We start from the raw sequence: 24713 nt of genomic DNA, 5'->3' as shown, positions 1-24713 counted from the left end.
AGTTCTTTTTCGTTCTTTTCGTGTTTTTCAGAGTCACACCTACTTATTATGTCATTGTCACAGATCAGTGGTAGTTTGATTGGGTTAACCAGCCGGAGTTGAACTCCACGCGAACTTCATTTTGGCCTGATTTTGTTAGAAATTATGTCACACCAGTTTGTTTTTCGATTTCACTTGATATGGAATTCCTTAAACACGTCATCAGAGAAGAGAAGACCGCAAATAAATAATACCGCAATATTCCATAAAAAATAAGAATTGTCAGTTTTGATTTAATGGTCACTTTAAATCTGTGGAAACTATATGGGGCTTAAATGTATAAAGATATAAACTCACAATTCTGACTTTATTTCTCAGAATTATGAGTTTGTATCTCTCGCAAATCTGACTTTATAACTCGCAATTGTGAATTTATATCACGCAATTCTGAGAAAAAAGTTGGAATTGCGAGATTGCAAAGTCATGCCTGTACAGTAGGGGGCGCAGCTCAAACAAACCTTTCAGCTGTGCTGCCATTCTGGATTGCGGAAGAATAAACTTATCTAAAATAATTTTTGCTTAATATAGTTGAATTGGATCATCGAATGTCAGCAGCAAAGACATTGATTAATAAAGTGAGATTAAATACATAAAGTATATTTGTGCAATTTAGCTCATTTAATTCTTGCAGGTTTGCGCAATATTCTCAGTTTGCGTTTAATATTTATGCATATTCGTACAGCCTGGCCTATGTGGTAGAAATAAAAAGGATACTTATTGCTTGACTTCCAGTGTAAGCTGGCTTTATTCGAGGTGTAATTATGTAGCTGATCTAAACAGAAAATGTTTTCCCTGCAGTATGGACGGTCGGACAGCTACCGCGTGGCGACCACGCAGGACAAAGATGAGAAGGAGTCCCCCAAGAAGGGAAAGGGTGGGAAAGACATGGATGACCTGAAGAAAGAAGTGCCACTGGTAAGACACATCCACATATTAAAAAAAAAATCATATTCTTGTATGTACTGTGTATGAATATTTTGCAAAAAATTCAAACATATACTCACAACAAACCTCTTACTTCGTGTATATACCGTTTTAGTTAATGAGAGGTTTTGCAAACCTGCATAACTCAGCACTGAATAAAAACTCTGGCGTTTTGAGCAGTGAGTGGATTCTGAACTTAAACACCTCTGATTGGCCTTTGTGTTCAAGAGATCAACATCTACATCTGTGATTGGCTACATTGCAGACCGCTGCAAAAACACATTGTAAATAGATATTTGATGTTCTCCAGAGCGTAAACACCAACGTGCACTGGAGCGTTTGCCAAATCTGTTCCGCCAATATATTATTAATATCAACTGAGGGTGCTTAGCAACCTCTTGCACCCCCTTAGAGCCGGGCCTGAAATTTAAGTACACCATATTGTATTGATTTTCAAAGAATACTTTGCCTTGAAACAAAAGTTGTGATTTAAAGTGTGTGTTCAGTTGCACTCTATAAAGCAATTCATCCTTTCTTTGTGCAGTTTTAGACTCTCTTTTTTTGTGATTCCTCAGACAGAGCATAAGATGTCAATTGAAGAAGTATGCCGAAAGTTCAGCACTGACATTGTACAGGTGAGTTTCTCACATCAGCAGTGAACAGTTCATACATTCTAAAAATAAATCATGAAAAAAGCCATCTTTTTTATTTAATAGCATTGAAGAGAAACATTCAAATAGATGTGAAAATCCAAAAATAGCATTACAATAATAAAGGTATAGTTTTGAGAGTAAAGATTTTAGATTAAACAGTAACATTTTTAGATTAAAGCAGTGGTTCTCAAACTTTTCTGGTCTCCCCCTCCCCCTCTTTAAACCTTTTAAGAAAATCTGGCGAGCTCAGCTTCTTGCACGTCTTTTCACCGGAACTTGTGTGCGCCACACTGAGAACCACTGGATTAAAGTAATAATAAAGTTAAAATTATGAGAACGATGTTATAGTATGAGTATTAAATTAGCAATATTATGAGAATCATAAGGAAAAAAACATCAAAGTGAAGTGGAGTCGACCACTGCTTGTTATTTGAGATTTGCAGAAAAAAGGCAATTTCCTGAATGTCTGTCTTGTTCTTTCTCCTGAATGAATTCAATTTCCTTCTTTACTGCTGATGTGTCCGGATACTAAAGATAATGCCTCAAAATCGATGCTGATGCCTCAAAAGACCAAGGATTTCTTTCTTGGTGAATCTTATGCAAGTATAATTGAACTAAATCCATTTCCTCATAGATGAGGCTGCTGTGGCACTCCATTCCTATTATTATAGTGTTGTTGTTTTTTTACTCAAAAAAAATGTTTGTTACATACTATGTAAGTAAATGCAGTCTGTTTTTTATTTTGAACCCATTACGTTTTAAAACGTTATTGAGTGAACTGTCCCGAATAGGGCTGGGTATCTTTCAAAAATGTTCAACATCGATATCGATACCGATACCATGACTTCGATACCGGTTTCTGAACGATACTTTTTTCGATACCAATTTTATGAAATCCATTTTAACAAGATTACATTACATATTACCTCCCTTTTTTCAATTTGTTGACTTTTTTTATAGACTCAATGACACATATAGGCCACTGGGGGGCAGAATATTTGCCTCACGCTCAAGCGCTTGCATAAAGCTTGCCGCAAAAGTAGCCTAATGATTATGAATGTGTCGGGAAAAAATTGCAAGGAGACCTTTTAAGTGTTTATTAATAAACTAGTATTTTCTGAGTCAGTGTTGGCTGCAAAGATGAAGTTGACGTTGCTGACTCATCATCTCCGCAGTACAGTGAATGCGCGTGCGCCTATAGAGAAAATTGCACCTTTCATTTGTATTACATAATCAGAGTATTTGTTTTCGTTTCAAATTGGTTTGTTGAAAAGTAGACATTTCAAGCTTTCTATATGCCTATTTCTCATGTCTGTGAGGCAAGCAGCCTATATGCCGCGTTTCGGTTTATTTGTGATGCGCTCCAGCTCTTCTTGCAGTCGAAGAAGTCAGCAGTCGACTGCTCTTAAGTAATAAATTGGCATGGAGTCGAAATTCGGCACAACACCGGTCTTGGCAGCAATTATCTCATCGCAAATATCGCATTGCGTGCTGTTGGCATCGAACCTGGTGAAATGTAGACACACTTTTGATTTTTTTGGGGGGGTTTGGATCATGTGTGGACCCCGTTTTTGGGTGTAACCGGCGTAAACTAGATGCCTCGCCACAGCCAATCATGCTTCATGATTATTGGCTTACTGGTTTTTTGATACTTGATGGTATCGAGGCAATTCGGTCGGTGCCTTAAAAGTATCAAACTCGATACCCATCCCTAGTCCCTACTCCCATTAATCTTGTAACATTATGTCTGTATTATCACATCTTTAATTTATTATTGTAATGAGACAGCTTTATTCTCAGAATAGTTTTTTTATTTGAATGTGACAATGAAACGCAGTCATACTTTCACTATGTACTGCAAAACATATAGCTTCTATTAACCCTATGAAGCCTACTGTATCACATTTGACAACATGATCAAGCAAACATAAGAATAACTTTTATATTGTCAGAAATATTTTTAAGATGAACAGTTACTAGACTGAAGCAACCTAGGTTTACTTGATTACCCAGACATTTTTTTTTTTGAGAAAAAAACATAAATGTGAGTATCAAATATGATACATCAGACTTCAGAGAAATATTTATTTGTATTTATTTCTCTCAATCATAATTGCATTGTATTGTTTTGCCCCCACAATAAAAACCCCTGAGCTTTGATCATGGATGATATAGAGTGGTATTTATATGCATTTTAAATTGTCTGTCCTTCTTGAGTATGACTTCCATATTCTCATACCATATGAGCCATAAAAGCCATAAAAAACACACGTATACTATACAAACATATTGTCCTCATCCAAAGCAGCTTAAAAGTAAACCATGATGATCTTGTCTAAAGCACTACTTTTTTAGAGCAGGAACTTCAACAAATCTTAGCCACACGGCCTCCATCGCCCCCTAGTGGCAGAGCAGTAGTAATTGATGTGAACTCCTGAATCAAATTTCTTCTCACACTCTCTTGTCCCCTGAAGGGTCTGACTAATGCTAAGGCGGCGGAGTACCTCATTCGTGATGGTCCCAACGCTCTCACCCCACCCCCCACCACCCCGGAGTGGGTCAAATTCTGCCGACAGCTCTTCGGAGGCTTCTCCATCCTACTGTGGATCGGAGCCATCCTCTGTTTCCTGGCCTACGCCATCCAGGCCGCCACGGAGGACGAGCCTGCGGGAGACAACGTGAGAACTCACACACACGCCTCATTAGAGCACTGCAGAAATTTAACACAATTTTATTGCAAGTAGATAAGTCCATGTTTGTGACATAATCGGTTATCCTATTCAGCAGCTAGACTTTTGTTTGTAATCTGGGTAGTGTGTTATGAGAATAAAAACGAGAAGTAATACTGACCTACTCACATTTTAATTTCAGTAAATGAGTTCTTTAAAGTCTTTTACTTTGTAAAGAGGTTAAGTTTTTACTGGTTAGAATGGTCCATTAGCATGACCAAAATGCATATATCTTTGACAGCTTTTCAAAACTATTCATATCTTCTGGCGATTTTTTTTTTCACTCCAAGAAATATACAGTATACTGTACACTAACGTTCAAAAGTTTGGGGTCAGTTGGATTTTTAAAACTTTTTGAAATAAGTCTCATATGCTCACCCAGCCTGCATTTATTTGATAATAAATACTGTATAAACAGCAGTATTGTGATATATTATTACAATTTTAAATAACAGTTTCTATTTGGATATATTTTAAAAGTTTTTTTTTTTTTCTGTGATGCAAAGCTGAGTTTTCAGCATCATTACCAGTCTTCAGTGTCACATGATCCTTCAGAAATCATTCTGATATGCTGATTTGCTGCTCAGGAAACAATTATTATTATTATTATCAATGTTGAAATCAGTTGTGCTGCTTAATATTTTTTGGGGAGACTGTGATAGTTTTTTAAAGGTTTTTTTGAACAGAAAGTTCATATTCAAATAGATATTTTAAATAGACTTTTGATCAAGTGAATGCTTCCTTGCTGAATGAAAGTATTAATTTGTTTTGAAAAAACTTCTGACCCCATACTTTTGAATGGTAGTTTGTTTCATTACTACATTTACATTACATGCATTCATTTAGCATACACTTTATTGACTTAGAAATGAAGAAAATGACAGGCAATTTATGTTATATGAATAAATATATTATTATGTTTCAATATGTGGTATTGTCAGGTTTTTATAAATTAAATTAAAACGATGATGACAAAATAAAACCGAAACTAAGATTATTCCCTGTATCATGAAGAAAAAACTTTTTTTGTGTGTGTGTGTTGCATGATGTAAATACCTAATGGTGTTGCCAACTGTACCTCTATGAACAGTGCTAATTCAGGTTAAGAATACACTTTGACAAGAGACAAAAATAATATTAATGATGATGATGCATGCAAAACAGAGAGACAAGACTACCATAATATAATAATTATTCATGGTTTGCTTCAATTACATGATTTCTGGTGTGATATATTGGGGATTTTGACCGTGATGTCTTCCATTTTGGTTTGTCACCTAAATGGGACTCACAAGGTGGATCAGAGAAATCAAGGTTAGTGAGCTCTTGCAGAGTTTCTAGTTTGATAACCTGTCCTCTGCTCTGCAGTTGTATCTGGGGATCGTTCTGTCTGCTGTGGTCATCATCACCGGCTGCTTCTCCTACTTCCAGGAGGCCAAGAGCTCCAAGATCATGGAGTCTTTCAAAAACATGGTCCCCCAGGTACTCAAAATCACTTCCTCCAACAGCCTTCATCCAAATTATAATTCAAAAGTGCCAACCTTCACATTGCATATTTCTAGTTTTGCTTCTCAACTTGAAAATAACAGTCTGGGTGGATCAAAAAGAGAGCGAGGAGCAATACTCAAATAAACCAATACACTGTAGTCCAATAATCTTAATAATCCCCTGTTTGCCTCTCTGGTCATAATCCTAATTATTATATCCCTCCGCAGAGTCTCTGAATCCTCTAGACTGTATTAATGCTCTTCTAATCTCTCCTTTGGCCTTAGAGTCATTAGAGGTTGAAATTGATGTGTGTGTGTGGTCCACAGCAAGCTTTAGTGATCCGTGAAGGTGAGAAGCTTCAGATAAACGCTGAGGAGGTGGTGGCTGGTGATCTGGTGGAGGTGAAGGGAGGAGACAGGATTCCTGCGGATCTCAGGATCACCTCTGCTCACGGCTGCAAGGTACCTGGACAAACATGATGGAAATATTCACTGTGAACACTTGCAATCTTTCTCGTGCACCTATATGTAGTCTACAGTAGAGATATTGTGGGATATACTGTATTCAGAGATGTATGTATATTGCATTAATAGTAAGTAATAATATAAATGTTATGTTCTGGAATCTGGTTGTAAAAATATACTGGCCAGTGGACTTATATATATATTTTACTTATATTTTATATAGATATATTTTACATCAAAATCTCTCTCTCTCTCTCTCTCTCTCTCTCTCTCTCTCTCTCTCTCTCTCTCTCTCTCTCTCTCTCTCTCTCTCTCTCTCTCTCTCTCTCTCTCTCTCTCTCTCTCTCTCTCTATCTATATATCTATCTATCTGTCTGTAGAACCTTCAAGCTTCAATATTTTAAAACACTTTGAAACTTTCAGACAAGGCATTATCAAGCCAACAAAAGTTTGTTATAAATATATACATGCATATATATTATAATTCTTTAGGTTGACAACTCCTCTCTGACCGGCGAATCAGAGCCCCAGACCAGGTCACCTGACTGCACCCATGATAACCCTCTGGAAACCCGTAACATCGCCTTCTTCTCCACCAACTGTGTTGAGGGTACGGTTGCCATAGCAGCTGCTTCACTGCTCCATTTTCTCCCCCTTGGTGTCTCTCTCACTTTATTATTTCATTTCCTGTTCTTTATGAACTCATCTTCTCCAATCGATTTTTGCTTTTTCATTGCACTCTTTTTCCCATCTCTTCATTTTTTTTCCTGGTCATCTTTGCCAAGACCAGCCGTAGAGGAAAGATGTTGTCATGACAACAACTTCTCACTTTTGCTCTCCGTCTTTCCACTCGTCAACTTCCCACGCGGTTGCTTACACACTCTTGTTTTCACTCTGTTTTTCCACACATTTCTCTTTCTATATAACCATTTTGGCTTCGTTTTGATAGTAAGACACTAATCAATTCAGATTCAAATGAATAAATGAATAATACTGCAGGAGCTAAAAAGACATTTTCATCATTTGCTTCACAGGTTTACACCTTCAGAATGATGATGAATATTACTTTTAACAAATCTAGCTGCTTTAATTAAAGCAGTTAGATGTAGAGTTCTCTGAGAAATGAGCATGTCAGTGTCAGTGAGTTGTGTAATGCTGTTGTTTTGATAGGTCAAGAGATGTTGCATATGTCCAGTGCTCAGTGCGCTGTTTTGTGATCTCATGATGTTCTGGCTCAGCTCCAGGGTCATACTCTCCTGCCACCATGTGGTGGATTAGAGGATTACACAACATGATTCTGAGGTTTCTTGAATTTTGCACAGAACTCAGAATTTAAAAAGACAAAATAAGAAAAATACTAATATGAGAAATATTCATTTCTTAGTTATTTAGTTTTTTTTATTAAAGAGATTTATTTGTTCAACATCCGTTCAACAGTTTGGTGTTTTTTTTTAACAATAATTTTATTCAGCAAGAACACATTCAATTGATCAAAAGTAACAGTAAATAGATTTATAATGTGTTGCAAAATGTTTCTATTTCAAAATAAAATCTATTCAATCATACAAATAATAGTATCATGGTTTACACAAAGATATGATGCAACACAACTGTTTTCATAATAATCAGAAATGTTTCTTGAGCAGCAAATCAACATATTAGAATGATTTCTCAATGATCATGTGACACTGAAGACTGTAATGGTGAGTAATGAGAGTAGTGATGCTGAACATTGTTATTTTTTGTTGTAATAATATTTCACAATATTACTGTTTTTACTGTATTTTGATCAAATAAATGCAGCGTTCAAGAGATGTCTTTCAAAAACATATATATATATATATATTTTTTTAAATCTCACTAACCCAATACTTTTGAACAGTGGTGTATTTATTATATATAATTTGTAATAAGGCAAAAATAAGTGCCAAACTAACTAAGAACGGTATAATTTATGTGCAACTAGCAATACTACTACACAATACAACAATAGAACAGGTGGTCTGGAATACTTGATTCTGATTGGTCAATCATGGTATTCAGTGGTCACATATTTTATCACTCTACACTCTCTTTCTTCTCACGTAATTCAAACCAAATCAGTTTTGGTTTAAAACTTTTTTTATTCATATATTTGGTAAGTAGCCATTGAATAATGTCAGATGATCATTATAACAAAATAAATGTCAGGTTGTTTAGGTCACTGGCCAGAACGAACCATTAAAAAGTGTCTGTTTTCTCTCCTCTGTCAGGAACTGCTCGTGGTATTGTGGTTTGCACCGGTGACCGCACTGTCATGGGCCGCATTGCTACCCTGACCTCTGGCCTGGAAACCGGAAAGACCCCCATCGCCAAGGAGATCGAGCACTTCATCCAAATTATCACCGGCGTGGCCGTCTTCCTGGGCGTGAGCTTCTTCATCCTGTCAATCATCCTGGGCTACAGCTGGTTAGAGGCCGTCATCTTCCTCATCGGAATCATCGTCGCCAACGTGCCCGAGGGTCTGCTGGCCACCGTCACTGTGAGGATCGCAGCTTTTTCTCTGTGTTAGGATTTTGTAGTGTGTACTGATGCCTATGATAGTGTTTAAATGTCTTTCTGCGACACTAACATTTTTCAGTATAATTAATGTGTGTTTGTCATCTTCTTTGGTTTGGTATTTGTTGTTCATGGCTTTGTTCGGAATGGAAAACTAACGTACTGCACAGTATGTACTTCATATCGCCTAGTGAGTACGGTATGGGAAATATTATGTGGAACAGTGCGAATATTTCAAACAGTAGTGTGCTACATTGTATTCACACATTTGCATAATTAATTCACCAAGTGGCGTCTAATAAGTCAGTAAATAAACTTGGATACAGTACCATTCAAAAGTTTGGGGTCAGTAAAATTGTTTTTGGAAAGAAATTTAAACTTTTATTCATCAAGGATGCATTAAATAAAATAAAAAGTGACAAATATTTATAATGTTACAAAAGATTTATTAAAAAAAATATATATATAGATTTTCTGTAAATTCAAAAATTATAGAAAACAATATCCTGGTTTACACAAAAATATGAAGCAGCACAACTGTTTTCAACATTGATAATAATAAGAAATGTTTTTTGAGCAGCAAATCAATGGATCATGTGACACTAAAGACTGGAGTAATGATGCTGAAAATTCAGCTTTAAAAACAGATGAAAAACTGTTCTTTTCATAATATTTCAAATACAGCCTTGGTGAGCATATGAGAGTTAAATTAAAAAACATTAAAAATTGATCCCAAACTTTTTAACAGTAGTATATTTAATGTTAAAAATATGGAAAATATTGGCAGCGCAAACAATTACATAGTCATAAAAGTAAAAAGTTTACGCAAACATGTTTGATGTTTTGCTGTACATCACAATAGAAATGGAGCACATGTCAAGTAATGCATTGCATTGTGGGATACAGTATCCCATGAAGTGTGCTTTGTTATAGCATGTTTAATACTATAAACAAAAAATAGTAAGTCAATTTTGGTTCATATAGTTTCATTCTTATAATTTTACAGTACTAGTCAGGTCGGGTCAGATTACAGGGTTCAGTTCTCTAGTTCAAATATTAATAGAGTGCCGTTCCGAAAAATTCCATGAGATTATATTTGGACAGTTTAATCTGTGTGTGTGTATTTGTTGTCTGTCCATTTATTCTTATCTATTCCTTTTGTTCCATCTGTTTGCGTCTCTGGTTCATTTCTTTTCTTCTCCAGTGTAACTCTTTACAGTGTTAGGGTTGTGGCATCTCGTCTATATAACAGTGTGTGTTCTTGAACTGTATTCCCTCTCTCTAATCCTTCATATCTGTGACTCTTTGTGACTCTATCGCTGTTTCTCTCTCTGTCTGTTTCTTTCCTGTGTTCTTTTACAGACTCTCACTGTTGAAAGCCTATAGGTCAATATGAAAATCTGAAAAGTATTGCTCTGTGGTATCTCTAGTTGCCTGTGAAAGCTAGTGGCTGCCACACACTCTGAGACGCTGTGCTCAGCTGTGCATTGAGGTTGGCCTGTGCCTCTGGCTGCGGTACACAACTACTGTAGGCCTGAAACATACCCTACGCAGACGTCACACTCAGTTTCGTGCATCATTGCATTCCAAAATGTGTCAGAGTGCAATTATTAATCTAACGCAGATATGCATTGGCTATGCATTGCCTACGCCGACACTGAGGACGTTTGTATTTTTTGTATTAATGATATATATTTATTTTATTGTTTTGACTGTACCAAACTGGCAAATTAATATTAATTTATATATCATTATCTATATTTTTAGAGTAAATCTTAATTAATATTCAGCATTAAAATGCATCATTTTATTTCATGAAAAAAAAAAAATAGGAACTTAACTCCACTACCTGGATTTGTCTTGTAGATTTAAAAAAAAAAAAAAAAAAAAAAATTGTAAGCACTACTAATGTAATATGTTTCCCCATGCGTTATACTACTGTTCAAAAGTTTAGGGTCGGTAAGATAAAAAAAAAAAAAAAAAAAAAAAATTTATCCTAACCTAGCTAGGATGTATTTATTATTATTATTATTCATAAATACAGTACGACTTTTATTGTGTATAATATAATATTGTGAAATAGTATTACAGCCTAAATTATTTTTCTATATTTTAAAATGTAATTTATTCTTGTGATGTAAAGCTGAATTTTCAGCATCATTACTCCAGTCTTCAGTGTCACACGATCATTCAGAAATCATTCTAATATGCTGATTTGATGCTCAAGAAACATTTATTATTATTATCATCAATGATGAAAACAGTTGTGTTGCCCTATATAACTTGTATAACATGTATATGTATCTTGATTTTTGGTGCTAAACTTTGTTAAATGCTGGAAATTATTGCATTTTGATTGATTTTTATATCAATTTACACACTCCATTTTCTTTAAATCTGATTATAGTTGAACCAAGCTCATCTGTCACAGGTCAGATCATAGTCTAAAAGACAAAATATACAGTTACTGCATTTTGCATGTTCCCTGGCAGACATTTATTCGCTTCAGAAAAAAACTGTGGTCGCAACATGTCTTTCTCACTGCAAGTGAACCCTTTATTATCAATAAGGATTGGGTTATTTTTTCTTCAGGCTTTGGATGATGAGGGCATGTCACTCCTGTTCATGTTAGCATTTGTCTAATTTGACTGGCTCCAAGTAACAGATGAATTTGTGCCAATATTCCTTAGATTTAGATTTTAGATATTCGCTCATCATTTGACGTCAATAACAAAAGCTAGACAATCGCGTAGAGTATGTTTCTGACCACTCTGCTTTCTCTATCTGTGCTGTGCTTCGCTTTAATTTAACACAGATCTATTACTGCACGATGTTGCATTGTGCCACAATATGAAATATATAATATCACTGAAATTCTATTTGGTTCTCTTTCTCTCCACTCTCTTTTCCTTTTAACTTCTGCCTCAACCACTCTTCCTTTTGTTCTGTTTCTCTGGTCCTCTGTTTCCGTTCCTCTCGTTCTACCTTTCTGTTTCCGTGTCTCAGGTGTGTCTGACCCTCACGGCCAAGCGCATGGCCCGGAAGAACTGCCTGGTGAAGAATCTGGAGGCTGTGGAGACTCTGGGATCCACCTCCACCATCTGCTCGGATAAAACCGGCACCCTGACGCAGAACCGCATGACTGTCGCCCACATGTGGTTCGACAATCAGATCCACGAGGCCGACACCACTGAAGATCAGTCTGGTGAGCTGCGAGAGGATTACTAGGTGGTTGCTTGAGTGTTCTGGGTAGATAGATCTTACCATTCAAAAGTTTGGGGTCTTTAAGATTTAGTTTGGAAATAAATTAATGCTTTTATTTTGCAAGGATGTGTTAAATTAATTTAAAAGTGACTGTAAAGACATTTATAATGTTACAAAAGATCTTTGTTTCAAATAAATGGTGTTCTTTGAATTTATCAAAGAACCCAGAAATAAAATGGATCATGGTTTTCACCAGGGTTATTATATTTAACTTAAACTAAAATCATTCAAAAATGTTTTTGTTACTTTAAATACAATAAACGTTAAGTGAAATCAAATAGGCTAAAATCTGAAAAATGTATTTGCTGCCAACTTGCTAGTTGCAAAATTTCTCATTTTCATTTAATTTAACTTAAAGGATAATTTCCAAACTATATATTAAAGAACTCCGGTCAATTTTAACATTGAGCTCATTTTTTTGTAAATTTGGAGTGCTGTCAGTACAGAGAACAACGACAAAAATCGGTGTTGCTTACACCGTGTTATCCTCTTTTTAAAATTTGCACCCTGTTGACTTTAATGGGGCAAGTTTTAAACCTGCTTTTAGCCTCTTAACATCCTTCATGTGTCATTACAAGTGCACAGCTAATGTGAGTGATTCCTTCAGAGTGAACACGAGTGAATCTGACTGCAGTAGATGTGAAAGATATGAATAAAAACAATGTTTATTCAGCCAGCGCACATACCTGTGTTTACATCCTGTTTTCGGTCGAAGTCCATAGTAATCAATTGTCGAGTTCACGCGCGTAGGTTTAGTTACCTATGATCACGCGCGTGAACTCGACAATCGACCGGAGTTCTCCTTTTACTAAAATCAAAGAAATTATAAAAGAAATTATAAAAAGTATATAGACTTATAAAAATCATACAACAAAATCGCTAAAATCTAACTAAAATGAAAACGAAAACAGATAAATAAAAATGAATCCAAATTATAATAGTATCTCAATGATACTAAAATATCACTGATTTCCACAAAATTATAAGCAGCACAGCTGTTTTTAACATTGATAATAATAAGAAATCTTTCTTGAGCAGCAAATCAGCATATTAGAATGATTTCTGAAGGATCATGTGACACTGAAGACTGGAGTGATGATGCTGAAAATTCAGCTTTGACATCAAAGGAATAAATAATTTAAAAATATATAAAAATAGGAAAGAGTTATTTTAAATTGTAATAATATTTCACAATATTACTGTTTTTATCACTGTATTGTGCTACTGTAGTTTTTATTAAATAAATGCAGCTTTGGTGAGCATAAGGGATTCTTTCAAAAACATTTTAGCTAGATAGATAGATAGATAGATAGATTGATTGATTCTAGGCCGTAGAAAGATACTATATTGATCCCGTGTGTGATCTCTTCTAGGTGCGTCCTTTGATAAGAGTTCTGGGACGTGGTTGGCTCTGGCCCGTGTGGCAGCGCTCTGTAATAGAGCCGTTTTTAAGGCGGGACAGGATTCTCTGCCAATCCTGAAGCGTGATGTTGCCGGTGACGCCTCGGAGTCGGCTCTTCTCAAGTGCATCGAGCTCTCCTGTGGGTCCGTCAAAGCCATGAGGGAAAAGAACAAAAAAGTGGCTGAAATTCCCTTCAACTCCACCAACAAATATCAGGTTTGTTTTCTGTGACTGGATTTATAAAGTAAAAGTCCGGCATCCATTAATTTTTACTGTCGGTGCAAAATTAAATGTAAAAAATGTAAGTTTCGTGTAAAAACATTTCATAGTTATTATTATTATTCCAGGTAAATATTGTGCAACTCCAACCAATATTTAACAGTATGATATTATTTTAACTTAATGTGCAAAATGTCCATGTCCAGGCCCCTTTTTTTAATTAACGCCAAGATTTTATGTTAAAATGTATTTGTATGTGTAAGGAAAGTGTATATTGCAGGTTCTGTCACCATTTATATTAAGTTTATCACCATTTCTTTTTAGCTTTTTTACTTTCATAAGTTCATGTCAAATGGTCCTGCAATTAAGTGTTTTTTTATTACAAATATTCCATTAAGTCTCTATTTTTTTCACTTTTGTATTATTTAGATACTAGATAGATAGATTAGAGAGATTTTTTAGATTTTTTTTTTTAATTTTAAATTATTATTGTTGTTTTATAATATTATTGTTTCTTAATAACAAATATGATGTGTAGTCTCTCAGTTACTTTAGTCATTAATATATTCTTCTGAAGCTGCGTGCATAATAATAATACAAAATTAGCAAAATATTGTTTAAAATAGTTTTAGATGGATTATAGTATGTCACATCACAGAACACAACACCTTATAACCAAATACATTTAGTTTCAACTAATGATAAAACAAATAAACAGAGAATAAGATAAGAGAGAAATAAATAGTTATTAAATATTAATATTTACATTTTATCAATGCTAAAGTTTATCCTTTTAATTATAATTCATTAAAATGAATTAAGAATGATTTTGTATATAGATAACTGTAGATATGTTTAGTTCATCATTAGGCAATGCCATTTTTCTAAGATTTTTACTTTTACTTTTCACTTTATTCAGTTCTGATTAACACTCATTCTCATGTGCTTGGATGTGTTTTCCCACCAGCTGTCAGTGCACGAGACGGATGAGGGTAGCGATAGCCACTACCTGCTGGTGATGAAGGGGGCGCCAGAGCGCATCCTGGACCGTTGCACCAGCATCCTCATTCAGGGGAAAGAGCAGCCAATGGATGAGGAACTGAAGGAGGCCTTCCAGAACGCCTACCTGGAACTCGGAGGGCTGGGAGAAAGAGTGCTTGGTGAGAAATAGAGAGAGACCTCAAAATAAAAGACTCTTTTGTTTCCTGTTACCTCTCCACTATCCTGACACACACAAAAAACTCTAAAAAATGGCCAAAAAAGATGCGTCCTCAGCGGTTTCTTGAAAATGGACACGGACTCAATGGCAGGTCATTCCACCAGCATTGAACAGACCAGGAAAAGGTCAGAGAAAGAGATTTTGTGCCTCTTTGAGATGGCACCACAAGACGTTGTTCACTTGCAGAGTGCAAGTTTCTGGATGGCACGTAAGTCTGAAGTAATGAGTTTAGGTAAAAGGGAGCAGAGCCAGTGGTTGAATTTGATGCGAACAGCAACTGGCAACCAGTGCAATTTTGTGAGGAGAGGAGTGACGTGTGCTAGACCACTCTAGCTGCAGTATTTAGGATCAGTTGCAGAGGTTTGATAGTGCAAGCTGGAAGACCAGGAGAGCATTACAATAATTTACTCTGTATAGAACAAGTGCTTGGACAAAGAGTTGTGTAGCATGCACAACTTGAGTAGGAAGGGCCTGATCCTCCTCATGTTGTATAAGGCAAATCTGCAGGACTGGGCAGTTCTAGCTATGTGGTCTGTAAAGTTCAATTGATCATCAATCACAACTCCAAGGTTCCTGGCTGACCTTGATGGAGTTATGGATGACGAACCTAGCTGATTGGAGAAGTTGTGGTGTAGTGTTGAGTTGGCCGGGACCACAAGCAACTCTGTCTTCGCAAGGTTTAGTTGAAGGTGGTGGTCCTTCATCCAGCCAGAAATGTCTGTCTGTCAGGCATGCTGAGATGCGAGCAGCTACCGTCGGATCATCAGGCTGGAATGAGAGGTAGAGTTGTGAGCAGTGATAGGAAAAGCCATGTTTCTGAATCACAGATCCAAGTGATGACATGTTGATAGAGAAGAGAAGTGGTCCAAGCACTGAGCCCTGAGGCACCCCAGTAGCTAGATGTTGGGTCTTAGACACCTCACCCCTCCACGAAACCCTGAACGACCTACCTGAGAAGTAAGACTTGAACCACTGGAGTGCGGTCCCAGAGATGCCCTTCGTCTTTAGGATTGACAGGAGGATCTGGTGGTTAACTGTGTCAAAGGCAGCAGACAGATCCAGCAGGATGAGAACTGAGGATTTGGAGGCTTCTCTTGCCAGTCTCAGAGCTTCTATTACCGAGAGCAGGGCAGTCTCAGTTGAGTGTCCACTTTTGAAACCAGACTGGTTGTTGTCCAGGAGGTTGTTCTGTGTAAGAAAGGAAGAGATCTGGTTGAAAACAACTCGTTCAAGTGTCTTCGCGACTAATGGAAGAAGGGATACCGGTCTGTAATTTTCCAGATGTGCTAGATTATAAAATGAATAGAAATCCAAGACGCATGAAAAACCAAAAAATTGGCTCATCAAAACTGTGGAATAAATCCATTCTGATTGTTTCTATTTTTTTTCCTCTACTTCCATCCAGGTTTCTGCCACGTGTTCCTGCCCGAGGACAAGTACCCCAAAGGATTTGCCTTTGACACCGACGACATCAACTTCCAGACAGACAAACTGTGCTTTGTGGGTCTGATATCCATGATTGACCCTCCCCGAGCTGCCGTCCCAGACGCTGTGGGCAAATGCCGCTCAGCTGGTATCAAAGTCATCATGGTGACCGGTGACCATCCAATCACAGCCAAGGCCATTGCTAAAGGTGTCGGTATCATCTCTGAGGGTAACGAAACCGTGGAGGACATCGCCGCTCGGCTTAATATTCCTGTCAGCCAGGTCAACCCCAGGTAGAGTATTAAAACACACAGAAAACTTAAAAAAAATGAACTCCACGATCCCATTTTGTCTGTTTCTTCCCATAATTTTCTCTAAACACTTTACTATACTATGGATAAAAATGTCAAAAAAGGAAAAAAACACGTTTAGGGAGGCCTGTGTTAAACGTTCATGATTTTCCCAAGGATATGTGCCTGGATCAACATGCTTTTAAGTCCTGGAATTACTTTCCTATCAACTGATCTGATTACAAGGTTGGGATTATGTTTGAACAGCATTCAATTCCACCAATTGTAGGCTTGGGTTAGGATTTGGTTTATGAATGCTTGATAGGAATATTGTTTCTAGGAATGACAAAGGATGTTGATCCAGGAACAAGTCCTGTTTGGCTAAATTGCATCAGGCTGGTTTCAACCAAAGACATCTATAATACCTTCAAAAATCGCTTAGTGGTAAAGCATCTACAATAATACAGCAAAATATTTGCTAATTATTTTTTACAAAAGGAGAATACATGGCTACTTTTGAATGTCCATCAATGGAGAAAAATGCTTTTGCCTGATAATGGTGCAGTTTCAGTATCTATCTGCAGGGAAAAAATACAGGAAAAACCTAGAATGCGTCTCAATCAGATCCCTAGCTAACCTTGGTCGTGAATCAGTATAATGTGTACACAAATTGTCACTGGTAAGGACAGTAAGGACGCTGGCTCACTACACATCGGGACTCTGATGACTCTATTTGCGGCGACATGACAACGTCCTCATTGTACAACATCACTACTGGTATTTATAACTGATATCTTTCTGACAATATTTGCACTTTGCTTGTTACGTATACGTGCAGCATTTCAGCTGAAAATAAATTCTAAATGTTAGCTAGATTTTGTTAATTACCTGCCTAGCGATGTACATTTATGCTGAAATATAATTGGTTTTTATTTTTAAAAAACATCTATCGCGTGTCATTATGTTTATTGAGTTGAGTTGGCTCACGTGATTTATGTTTCGCGCCTCAGAACTTTTGTTAAGGGAACATAGTGAGCATCGATGCTACCTGGTTTTCACGGTGCATTGTGGGACTTTTTAGGGAGCAAACGTTTCAGTGCACTGGAAGGATTTCGCGATTGAGACAACCCTAAAAATGTCCGACTCCCTGATCAGTGCCCTGAATACTGAACTAGGGAGCTGATTACGAAGCACCTCTAGTCACTCTTCAAGAACTACTAAAATGTTGTTTGTCACTTCAAAATAATGATCCATATCAATAATAGTTCCTGCAGAGTGACGAGGGGTTTAAGAAACATTTGAGTAATTATGATGCTTTTTATGACCATGTTCAGAGGAAAAAAGACAACTGCTCACGTCTCAGACACGTTAATGTTGTGATGATTGGTAATTGATTGGTATTTCTTTATAATGTATGTGTGAGGCTAATTTCATTCAGTAATTATTGACTACCTAATAGGAGCTATCTCAGTCCTACATTACTTGCTGATTAGTTCATATTGTTTCCATATGTTTATAGTAGTAGCTAAAGTGTTAATGTAGTACTACTCATTAGTCCTGCATTACTTCAGACTTCAGGTAAAAGTGGCCCAAATCCGATTTTTTTTTTTTTTTTTTGTAACGCCACAAACCACATGGAGTCTTTGTGCTACTTTATGTGGTCCTAAATCCGATACAGGTCAAATGTTTTGCAATGTGACCTCAGTCTGAACAGTCCTATCGTAATTCATGCGACTTTTACGTCACTCTAGAGCAACATTCATCACAATTCTGCGCTCATGGGAGTCACTTCTGAGATTTTACATACCCAAAGTTATCAAGACACTTGCGAAGGGTAATCAATGGAAGGACAGTGATGCGTGACAGCTCTGTATAAAAGCAAAACAGCAGCTGTACATTTTGTCTGATTTTGACACAACTGGAGGGCGAGTTTCCATTTAGTATTCTTCATGCGTGTGTTGTCAGGGATGCTAAAGCCTGTGTGATCCACGGCTCAGATCTGAAGGATCTCACGCAGGATCAGATGGATGAACTGCTGAGGAATCACACAGAGATTGTGTTCGCCAGGACCTCTCCTCAGCAGAAACTCATCATCGTGGAGGGCTGCCAGAGACAGGTACACACACACACACACACACACACACACACTCACATTCACCAAAAAACTGTACATTTAAACTCTTCATTATTAATCATAAATAACTGAATACACACACTCTCTGTGTGTCGTGTCCTTTAGGGCGCCATTGTGGCCGTGACTGGTGACGGAGTGAACGACTCCCCCGCTCTGAAGAAGGCTGACATCGGTGTTGCCATGGGGATCTCGGGCTCAGACGTCTCCAAGCAGGCTGCAGACATGATCCTGCTGGACGACAACTTTGCATCCATCGTTACTGGAGTTGAGGAAGGTATGAGAGAGAGGGAGGCAAAGCACATGAGAAAGATAGAAAGAAATCCAGAGCAAGCCAGGGGCAACTCATACAAGGAGATTGTTTTCATCTGTGCCTCAGATTTTGCTCTTTATTCTTCATTTGGATCTCTGCTAGATTCCACAAAGCGGTTGCTAGTCTTCCTGGGGTCCACAGTTAACATTCGTAATATAAAACTGTATAAATGTATGTTAAAAACTCAGACTAAAATTTTCAGATAATTAAAATCAACAAAAATATGATTGAAAAACAATAAATAAATGAAATAAAAATAAAATAATTATTCATATATATTTTATATTATAGTTAGTATAGTATAATATAATTGAATGCAACAACAGTAAAAAAATAATAAAAAAAGTAGGTAATATTTAAAACAGATAATAAACACAATTGATTTTGATAGTAACTTCTTTTGATTAGAACTTTTTGAAGAAAGATTTTGAAATATGTATTAATTAATTCAAAATAAACATTTATTACAAACAACCATATGACTTATGGTTATATGTAATATATGTTAAAAAAATGAAGATAATTTAAATAAGAAATATGATCAAATTTAAGAATATATCAGATTTTATATTTTTTATTCATTTTATTTATTGTAATTTTATCATATTTTTAAAAATGACAACAACAGTAAAAAGAGTAGGTCATATTTAAACCAAATAATAAACACAATTCAGAGTGTCTTTTGATAGTAACTTTTTGAAAATATTTTGAAATATGTATTAATTCATTTAAAATGTTTTTTTTTTAAACCATATGACTTATGGTTATATTTAATATAAGTAATAAAAAAATGAATTTTTTTTTTATATAAAATATAACAATCAATCAATATTAATATTTTATTTATTGTCATTTTTATCACATTTTTATTTTAGTGGGTTTTTTTAACGCTTTAATAAAAAAATCTAAACGACAACAACAGTAAAGAAAAATAGGTCACTTCTGTGAAAGCAAATTATCATGAAAAATGAAACAGAAACAGTCTAGATGAATGAAAGAAAAGACTTGAATGACTCGGTAATAATGAGGTCTGTGTTTTTCTCTTCCAGGTCGTCTCATCTTTGATAACCTGAAGAAGTCCATCGCCTATACACTGACCAGCAACATCCCTGAGATCACTCCCTTCCTGTTCTTCATCTTAGTCAACATTCCTCTTCCTCTCGGAACCATCACCATCCTCTGCATCGACCTGGGCACTGACATGGTGAGACTCATACACATCTAAATAATGAACATATTCTTGAGTTATTTTCTAGTGGCAATACACTTTTTTTCTCTAGTACTCATACATTAACCAATTGCTGTATGCCATCTCAGGTCCCTGCAATCTCATTGGCTTATGAAGCAGCAGAGAGTGACATCATGAAGCGCCAGCCTCGTAACCCCCACAGGGACAAGCTGGTGAACGAGCGTCTCATCAGCATCGCCTATGGACAGATCGGTTAGTGAGCTGCTACATTACAAAACATCTCTGTTATAAGAGATTAGACTTGAAATGAACTGAATAAAAGTGACTTACCCTCTGTCTTTTTAAATATGCGTGTGTAGGAATGATTCAAGCCCTGGGAGGATTTTTCAGTTATTTCGTGATTCTGGCTGAGAACGGGTGGCTTCCCAGCCTGCTGGTGGGCATCCGGCTAAACTGGGACGATCGCTCGAATAATGACCTGGAGGACAGTTACGGACAGCAATGGGTAAACATCACATTACACAAACTATGCAGTGCATATTTATAGAGCACGCTCTCGTCCAAAGCATTTCATTTATTTTTACATTTATATTTAGCAGATGCTTCTAAAAAGCATCTTATCAAAACAAAAAATTATTAATCATATTTTCTGTCTTTTGCCATTGGCTTCCATCTTAGCTATAAATGATCTGCTTTTTGACATAGTACATAAAAATCTAAATATAACAGAAGATGCTGATTTCAAGCATTTTTGATCTATAGAACATTTGGTGAGATGTGTTCATCAATGCAGGAACGTTCAAAACAGATCAATAGATAAACAACTAAAAGTTTTATGACCATTTTAAAGTTTGGTGTCAATATGTTTTAAAAAAAAAGTTACTTATGCTCATTTTATCAAAAATACAGTAAAACAGTAATATTGTGAAATATTATTCCAAGTAAAAAAACTGTTTTATTTTACTGTATGTTAAAAATGTCATTTATTTTGGTGACTCCAGTGTCACATGATCTTTCAGAAATCATTTTAATATGCCGATTAGATGCACAAGAAACATTACTTATTATGTTGAAAACAGTTGTGCTGCTTGTTATTTTTGTGGAAACTATGATATGTATTTTTTCAGGAATTCTTTTATGAATAGAAAGTTGAAAAGAACAGCATTTATTTGAAATAGAAATCTTTATCAAAGTATTTTCTGTTACTTTTGATCATTTGAATGCAACTTTACTGTATAAAAGTATTCATTTCCTTCCAAAAAACATAAAAAAAAAATCTTACTGAGCCCAAATCTTTTGAACAGTAGTATATGCAAGAATGTGTAATGAGATAATGTCTTTCTCTCAGACGTATGAGCAGAGGAAGATTGTTGAGTTCACGTGTCACACGGCCTTCTTCGTCAGTATTGTGGTGGTGCAGTGGGCCGACGTGATCATCTGCAAAACTCGCCGCAACTCTGTGTTCCAACAGGGCATGAAGTGAGTATCTGCTGCCCTGGTGCTAACAGACATCTGCTGGAATTAGTTGTTGGATTAGGATTCGGAGTTAAATGATTGTGCTTGTTTGTAGGAATAAAATCTTGATCTTCGGCCTGTTTGAGGAGACGGCTCTCGCTGCCTTCCTCTCTTACTGCCCCGGCATGGATGTGGCCCTCAGGATGTACCCTCTCAAGTGAGTGTTGCTTCCTCATGGAACGTTACAAAGCAAATTTGATAAATGCTAGGTCAATATCATAGCATTAGCTGAGGAAAAACTCACTCAAATAATGCGAATTCTCTTTTTTTCTCTCTTTCTTCTCTCAGGCCCAGTTGGTGGTTCTGTGCGTTCCCTTACAGCTTCTTAATTTTTGTTTACGATGAGATCCGAAAACTTATCCTGCGCAGAAACCCAGGAGGTAAAGAGCCTGAATTACTCTCTCACACTCAGAAATAGAGCTTAGCGATTCTGTAAACAGGAATTTGATATAAATATCAATATTTATGTATTTTCTCTGACATGGCTTTTTTTGTGTACCATCCAAAAGTCCGATTTTTTATAATAAGTATTATGCTCATTGTTACATTTGAAAAATAAATGATGTAAATCATGCTAATATACTAATTTGAAGAAACATTTTATCATTATTAATGTTGAAAACATATTTTTCAGGATTCTTTGATAATTTGAAAGCACAGCATTTATTTAAAATATTTTTTTGTAACAGTATGCATTTCTGTATTTTTACTTTTGATCAATGTAATGCATCCTTTATAAGTATTAATTTCTTTCAAAAATTCTTACTGGCCCCAAACTAAAATACAATAAATATATCTATAAAATATCTTTCTTAAAAGAAAACAAGGACTTTTTTTCTCAATTTTTCACTAAATAAACCAGAAGGAAGAATAAAAACAATACATAGCAAAAAAAAAAAAAAGCTAAACTGACCTACATATATTTTATGTTTTATTTAATATGCAAATGAATCAATTCACAGTTTTGAATCGATTCACTGAAGTTGACAGTTTGAACTGATTCATGAAAATGAATCAAACTCTTTACATTTTAGTTACTAAAGTGGCAAGAAGAGGATGCATTGCAAAAATAAAAAGTCATATTCATAATGTTTCGTTTATGAATATTCTGTGAATGTTTGATTTTAATATTCATGCTGTTGATGCTGAATTTTAATTATGGCCTTTTTTCTCTCTGTTTTACTTCAGGTTGGATTGAAAAGGAGACGTACTACTAAATTGTTGAATACTTCACTCATCAATTCTCCCTCATTCCCTCACTTTCTCTTTCTCTCTCTCTCTTTTTTACATTCTACCCATCCCTCCTTTATAAAAACATCATCTCCATCCTTTTTCTGAAATAATAAAACAAAAATGAGACGAGATGAGCGGACCAACAACAGAGGAAGACGACAAACCCGGAGACTACAGTTGAATCTGCCAGTATCATAGTTGTAAGGTTTACTAAAAACTGTTAAACACACCGTTAGCATGTGCACACGCACGGCTTTTGGAATGGATGTCGCGCATCACGTCTTTCCAAACCCGGCAGCTGCATTTAGATTCCGTCACGGGCGACTGGGACTCCTGCACAAACACTGCCACGCTAGATTACTGTTGCTCATCCCTCTCCGTCCTCGCCGTCGGGAAAACACAAACAACCTAATGATCATGAAATTTATTTAGACTCTCGCCCTCTGCTGGGGGGAAAAGAGGAAGACAGCCGCCCCGCTCCAAACCGGTCCCGTCTCACCTGCCACCTCCTCCCTTTCTCGGTGTCTTTTCTTTCCAGGTCGTTGTTGTTGTGTTTTTTCTTTCTTTTTTTGAGTGTTGTTTTTATTAATCATTCCTAACTTTTTAGTCCGATATTTGTTATGTTAGAAGTGTGTCTGAGAGCTGCTTGGTTTCATTTTTTTTCTCAGACATGACAAAGCACACTGCCACCCACTCACTCTTTCTCTCTCTCTCTCTCTCTCTCTCTCATTCCTCCTCTCCCTCCCATTTACCCTGCACTGCCCCCTCCCTCCCTGCTCTCGCCCCTTCTGTCCGTCCCCGTCTGTTTGTCTGTTTGTGAACGATGTGAAGCAGCCCCCCCCCACCCCGTTTCCCTCTTCCCCTGTAAAAAAAAAAAAAGAAGAAGAGAAAATACAATCTTTCTGTGTCCTAGGAAAAAGAGATTTCTCTCTAATGTCATTGTTTAAATAAATGCAGAAAAATGGAATAAAAGCAATGGTACAACATGTCAATCAACTGCGAAAAATGAAATAAAAAAGAAGGATCTCTCTTTTCTCAGCTTGGCGTCGGTTTGTTTTTGTGTCTGATGTCTGGTTAATGAAATATTAAACTTCCTTTTGTGTAATTTATAGCCATTTCAGGATATGTAAACATGCATTCACGTGACGTTTGTTTTCATTTATAAATATCTTTAGAGTCAAGAAGTGAATCATATTGTAGTGCATCCAGATGTCTTCTCAGTTCATAATTCACATCATAATTCTTAATATGCACTAATTTCTGCATTAAGGTAATGTTATTAAAATACTATTATTTAATATACAATTTAAATAAAATATATATTTTGCATAATCGTAATGAGAATTTGGGGGTGAGAAATGTGAATAGATGTCATGAAAATGTATTATTTTATATTATGGCTGAAATATAACCTAGCCATGTTCTTGTAAGATTCAGCAAGTTAATTGTAGTCAGATAATAAAGATATCAGCTATTTGTTCGATTAACATGGACAGTGCGAGAACTTTTACCTCTGTAATGGGTTTTCTCTGAACTCCGTAAGACTGTTAATGGTTTTACAGTCATTAATTCACTCTCGCAGGTTTATAACCTTCTTTATCGTAGGTTTTATGAGTTCAGTGCAATGACATTTATATAGAGGTGGCTTCTCCCAAAATAATATCACAGAAATAATCAT

At 36.2% G+C, this 24713-nt stretch overlaps 1 protein-coding gene across 1 annotated transcript; it reads left to right on the top strand.

Annotated features, from left to right (window-relative positions):
• Positions 1–822: 822 nt before the first annotated feature.
• On the top strand, positions 823–23901 carry atp1a3a (ATPase Na+/K+ transporting subunit alpha 3a; the record flags this gene model as incomplete). The annotated part of the gene is made up of 20 exons (XM_081376511.1): positions 823–954; positions 1539–1598; positions 4091–4294; positions 5714–5827; positions 6160–6294; positions 6790–6907; positions 8550–8818; positions 11842–12040; positions 13473–13717; positions 14688–14880; positions 16345–16657; positions 18620–18770; positions 18894–19062; positions 20148–20302; positions 20416–20539; positions 20647–20792; positions 21636–21766; positions 21858–21959; positions 22091–22182; positions 22991–23901. The coding sequence occupies 20 exons, from the start codon at positions 823–825 to the stop codon at positions 23017–23019; spliced, it is 3081 nt and encodes a 1026-aa protein (XP_081232637.1). The 3' UTR covers positions 23020–23901.
• Between the last annotated feature and the right edge of the window lie 812 nt (positions 23902–24713).

The sequence above is a fragment of the Scardinius erythrophthalmus genome (genome assembly GCF_964197995.2).
Source record: "Scardinius erythrophthalmus genome assembly, chromosome: 10".
Classification (NCBI taxonomy): Eukaryota; Metazoa; Chordata; class Actinopteri; order Cypriniformes; family Leuciscidae; genus Scardinius; species Scardinius erythrophthalmus.
The sequence above is the reverse complement of the archived record's forward strand: the minus strand, read 5'-3'. Positions and strand labels throughout refer to the sequence as shown.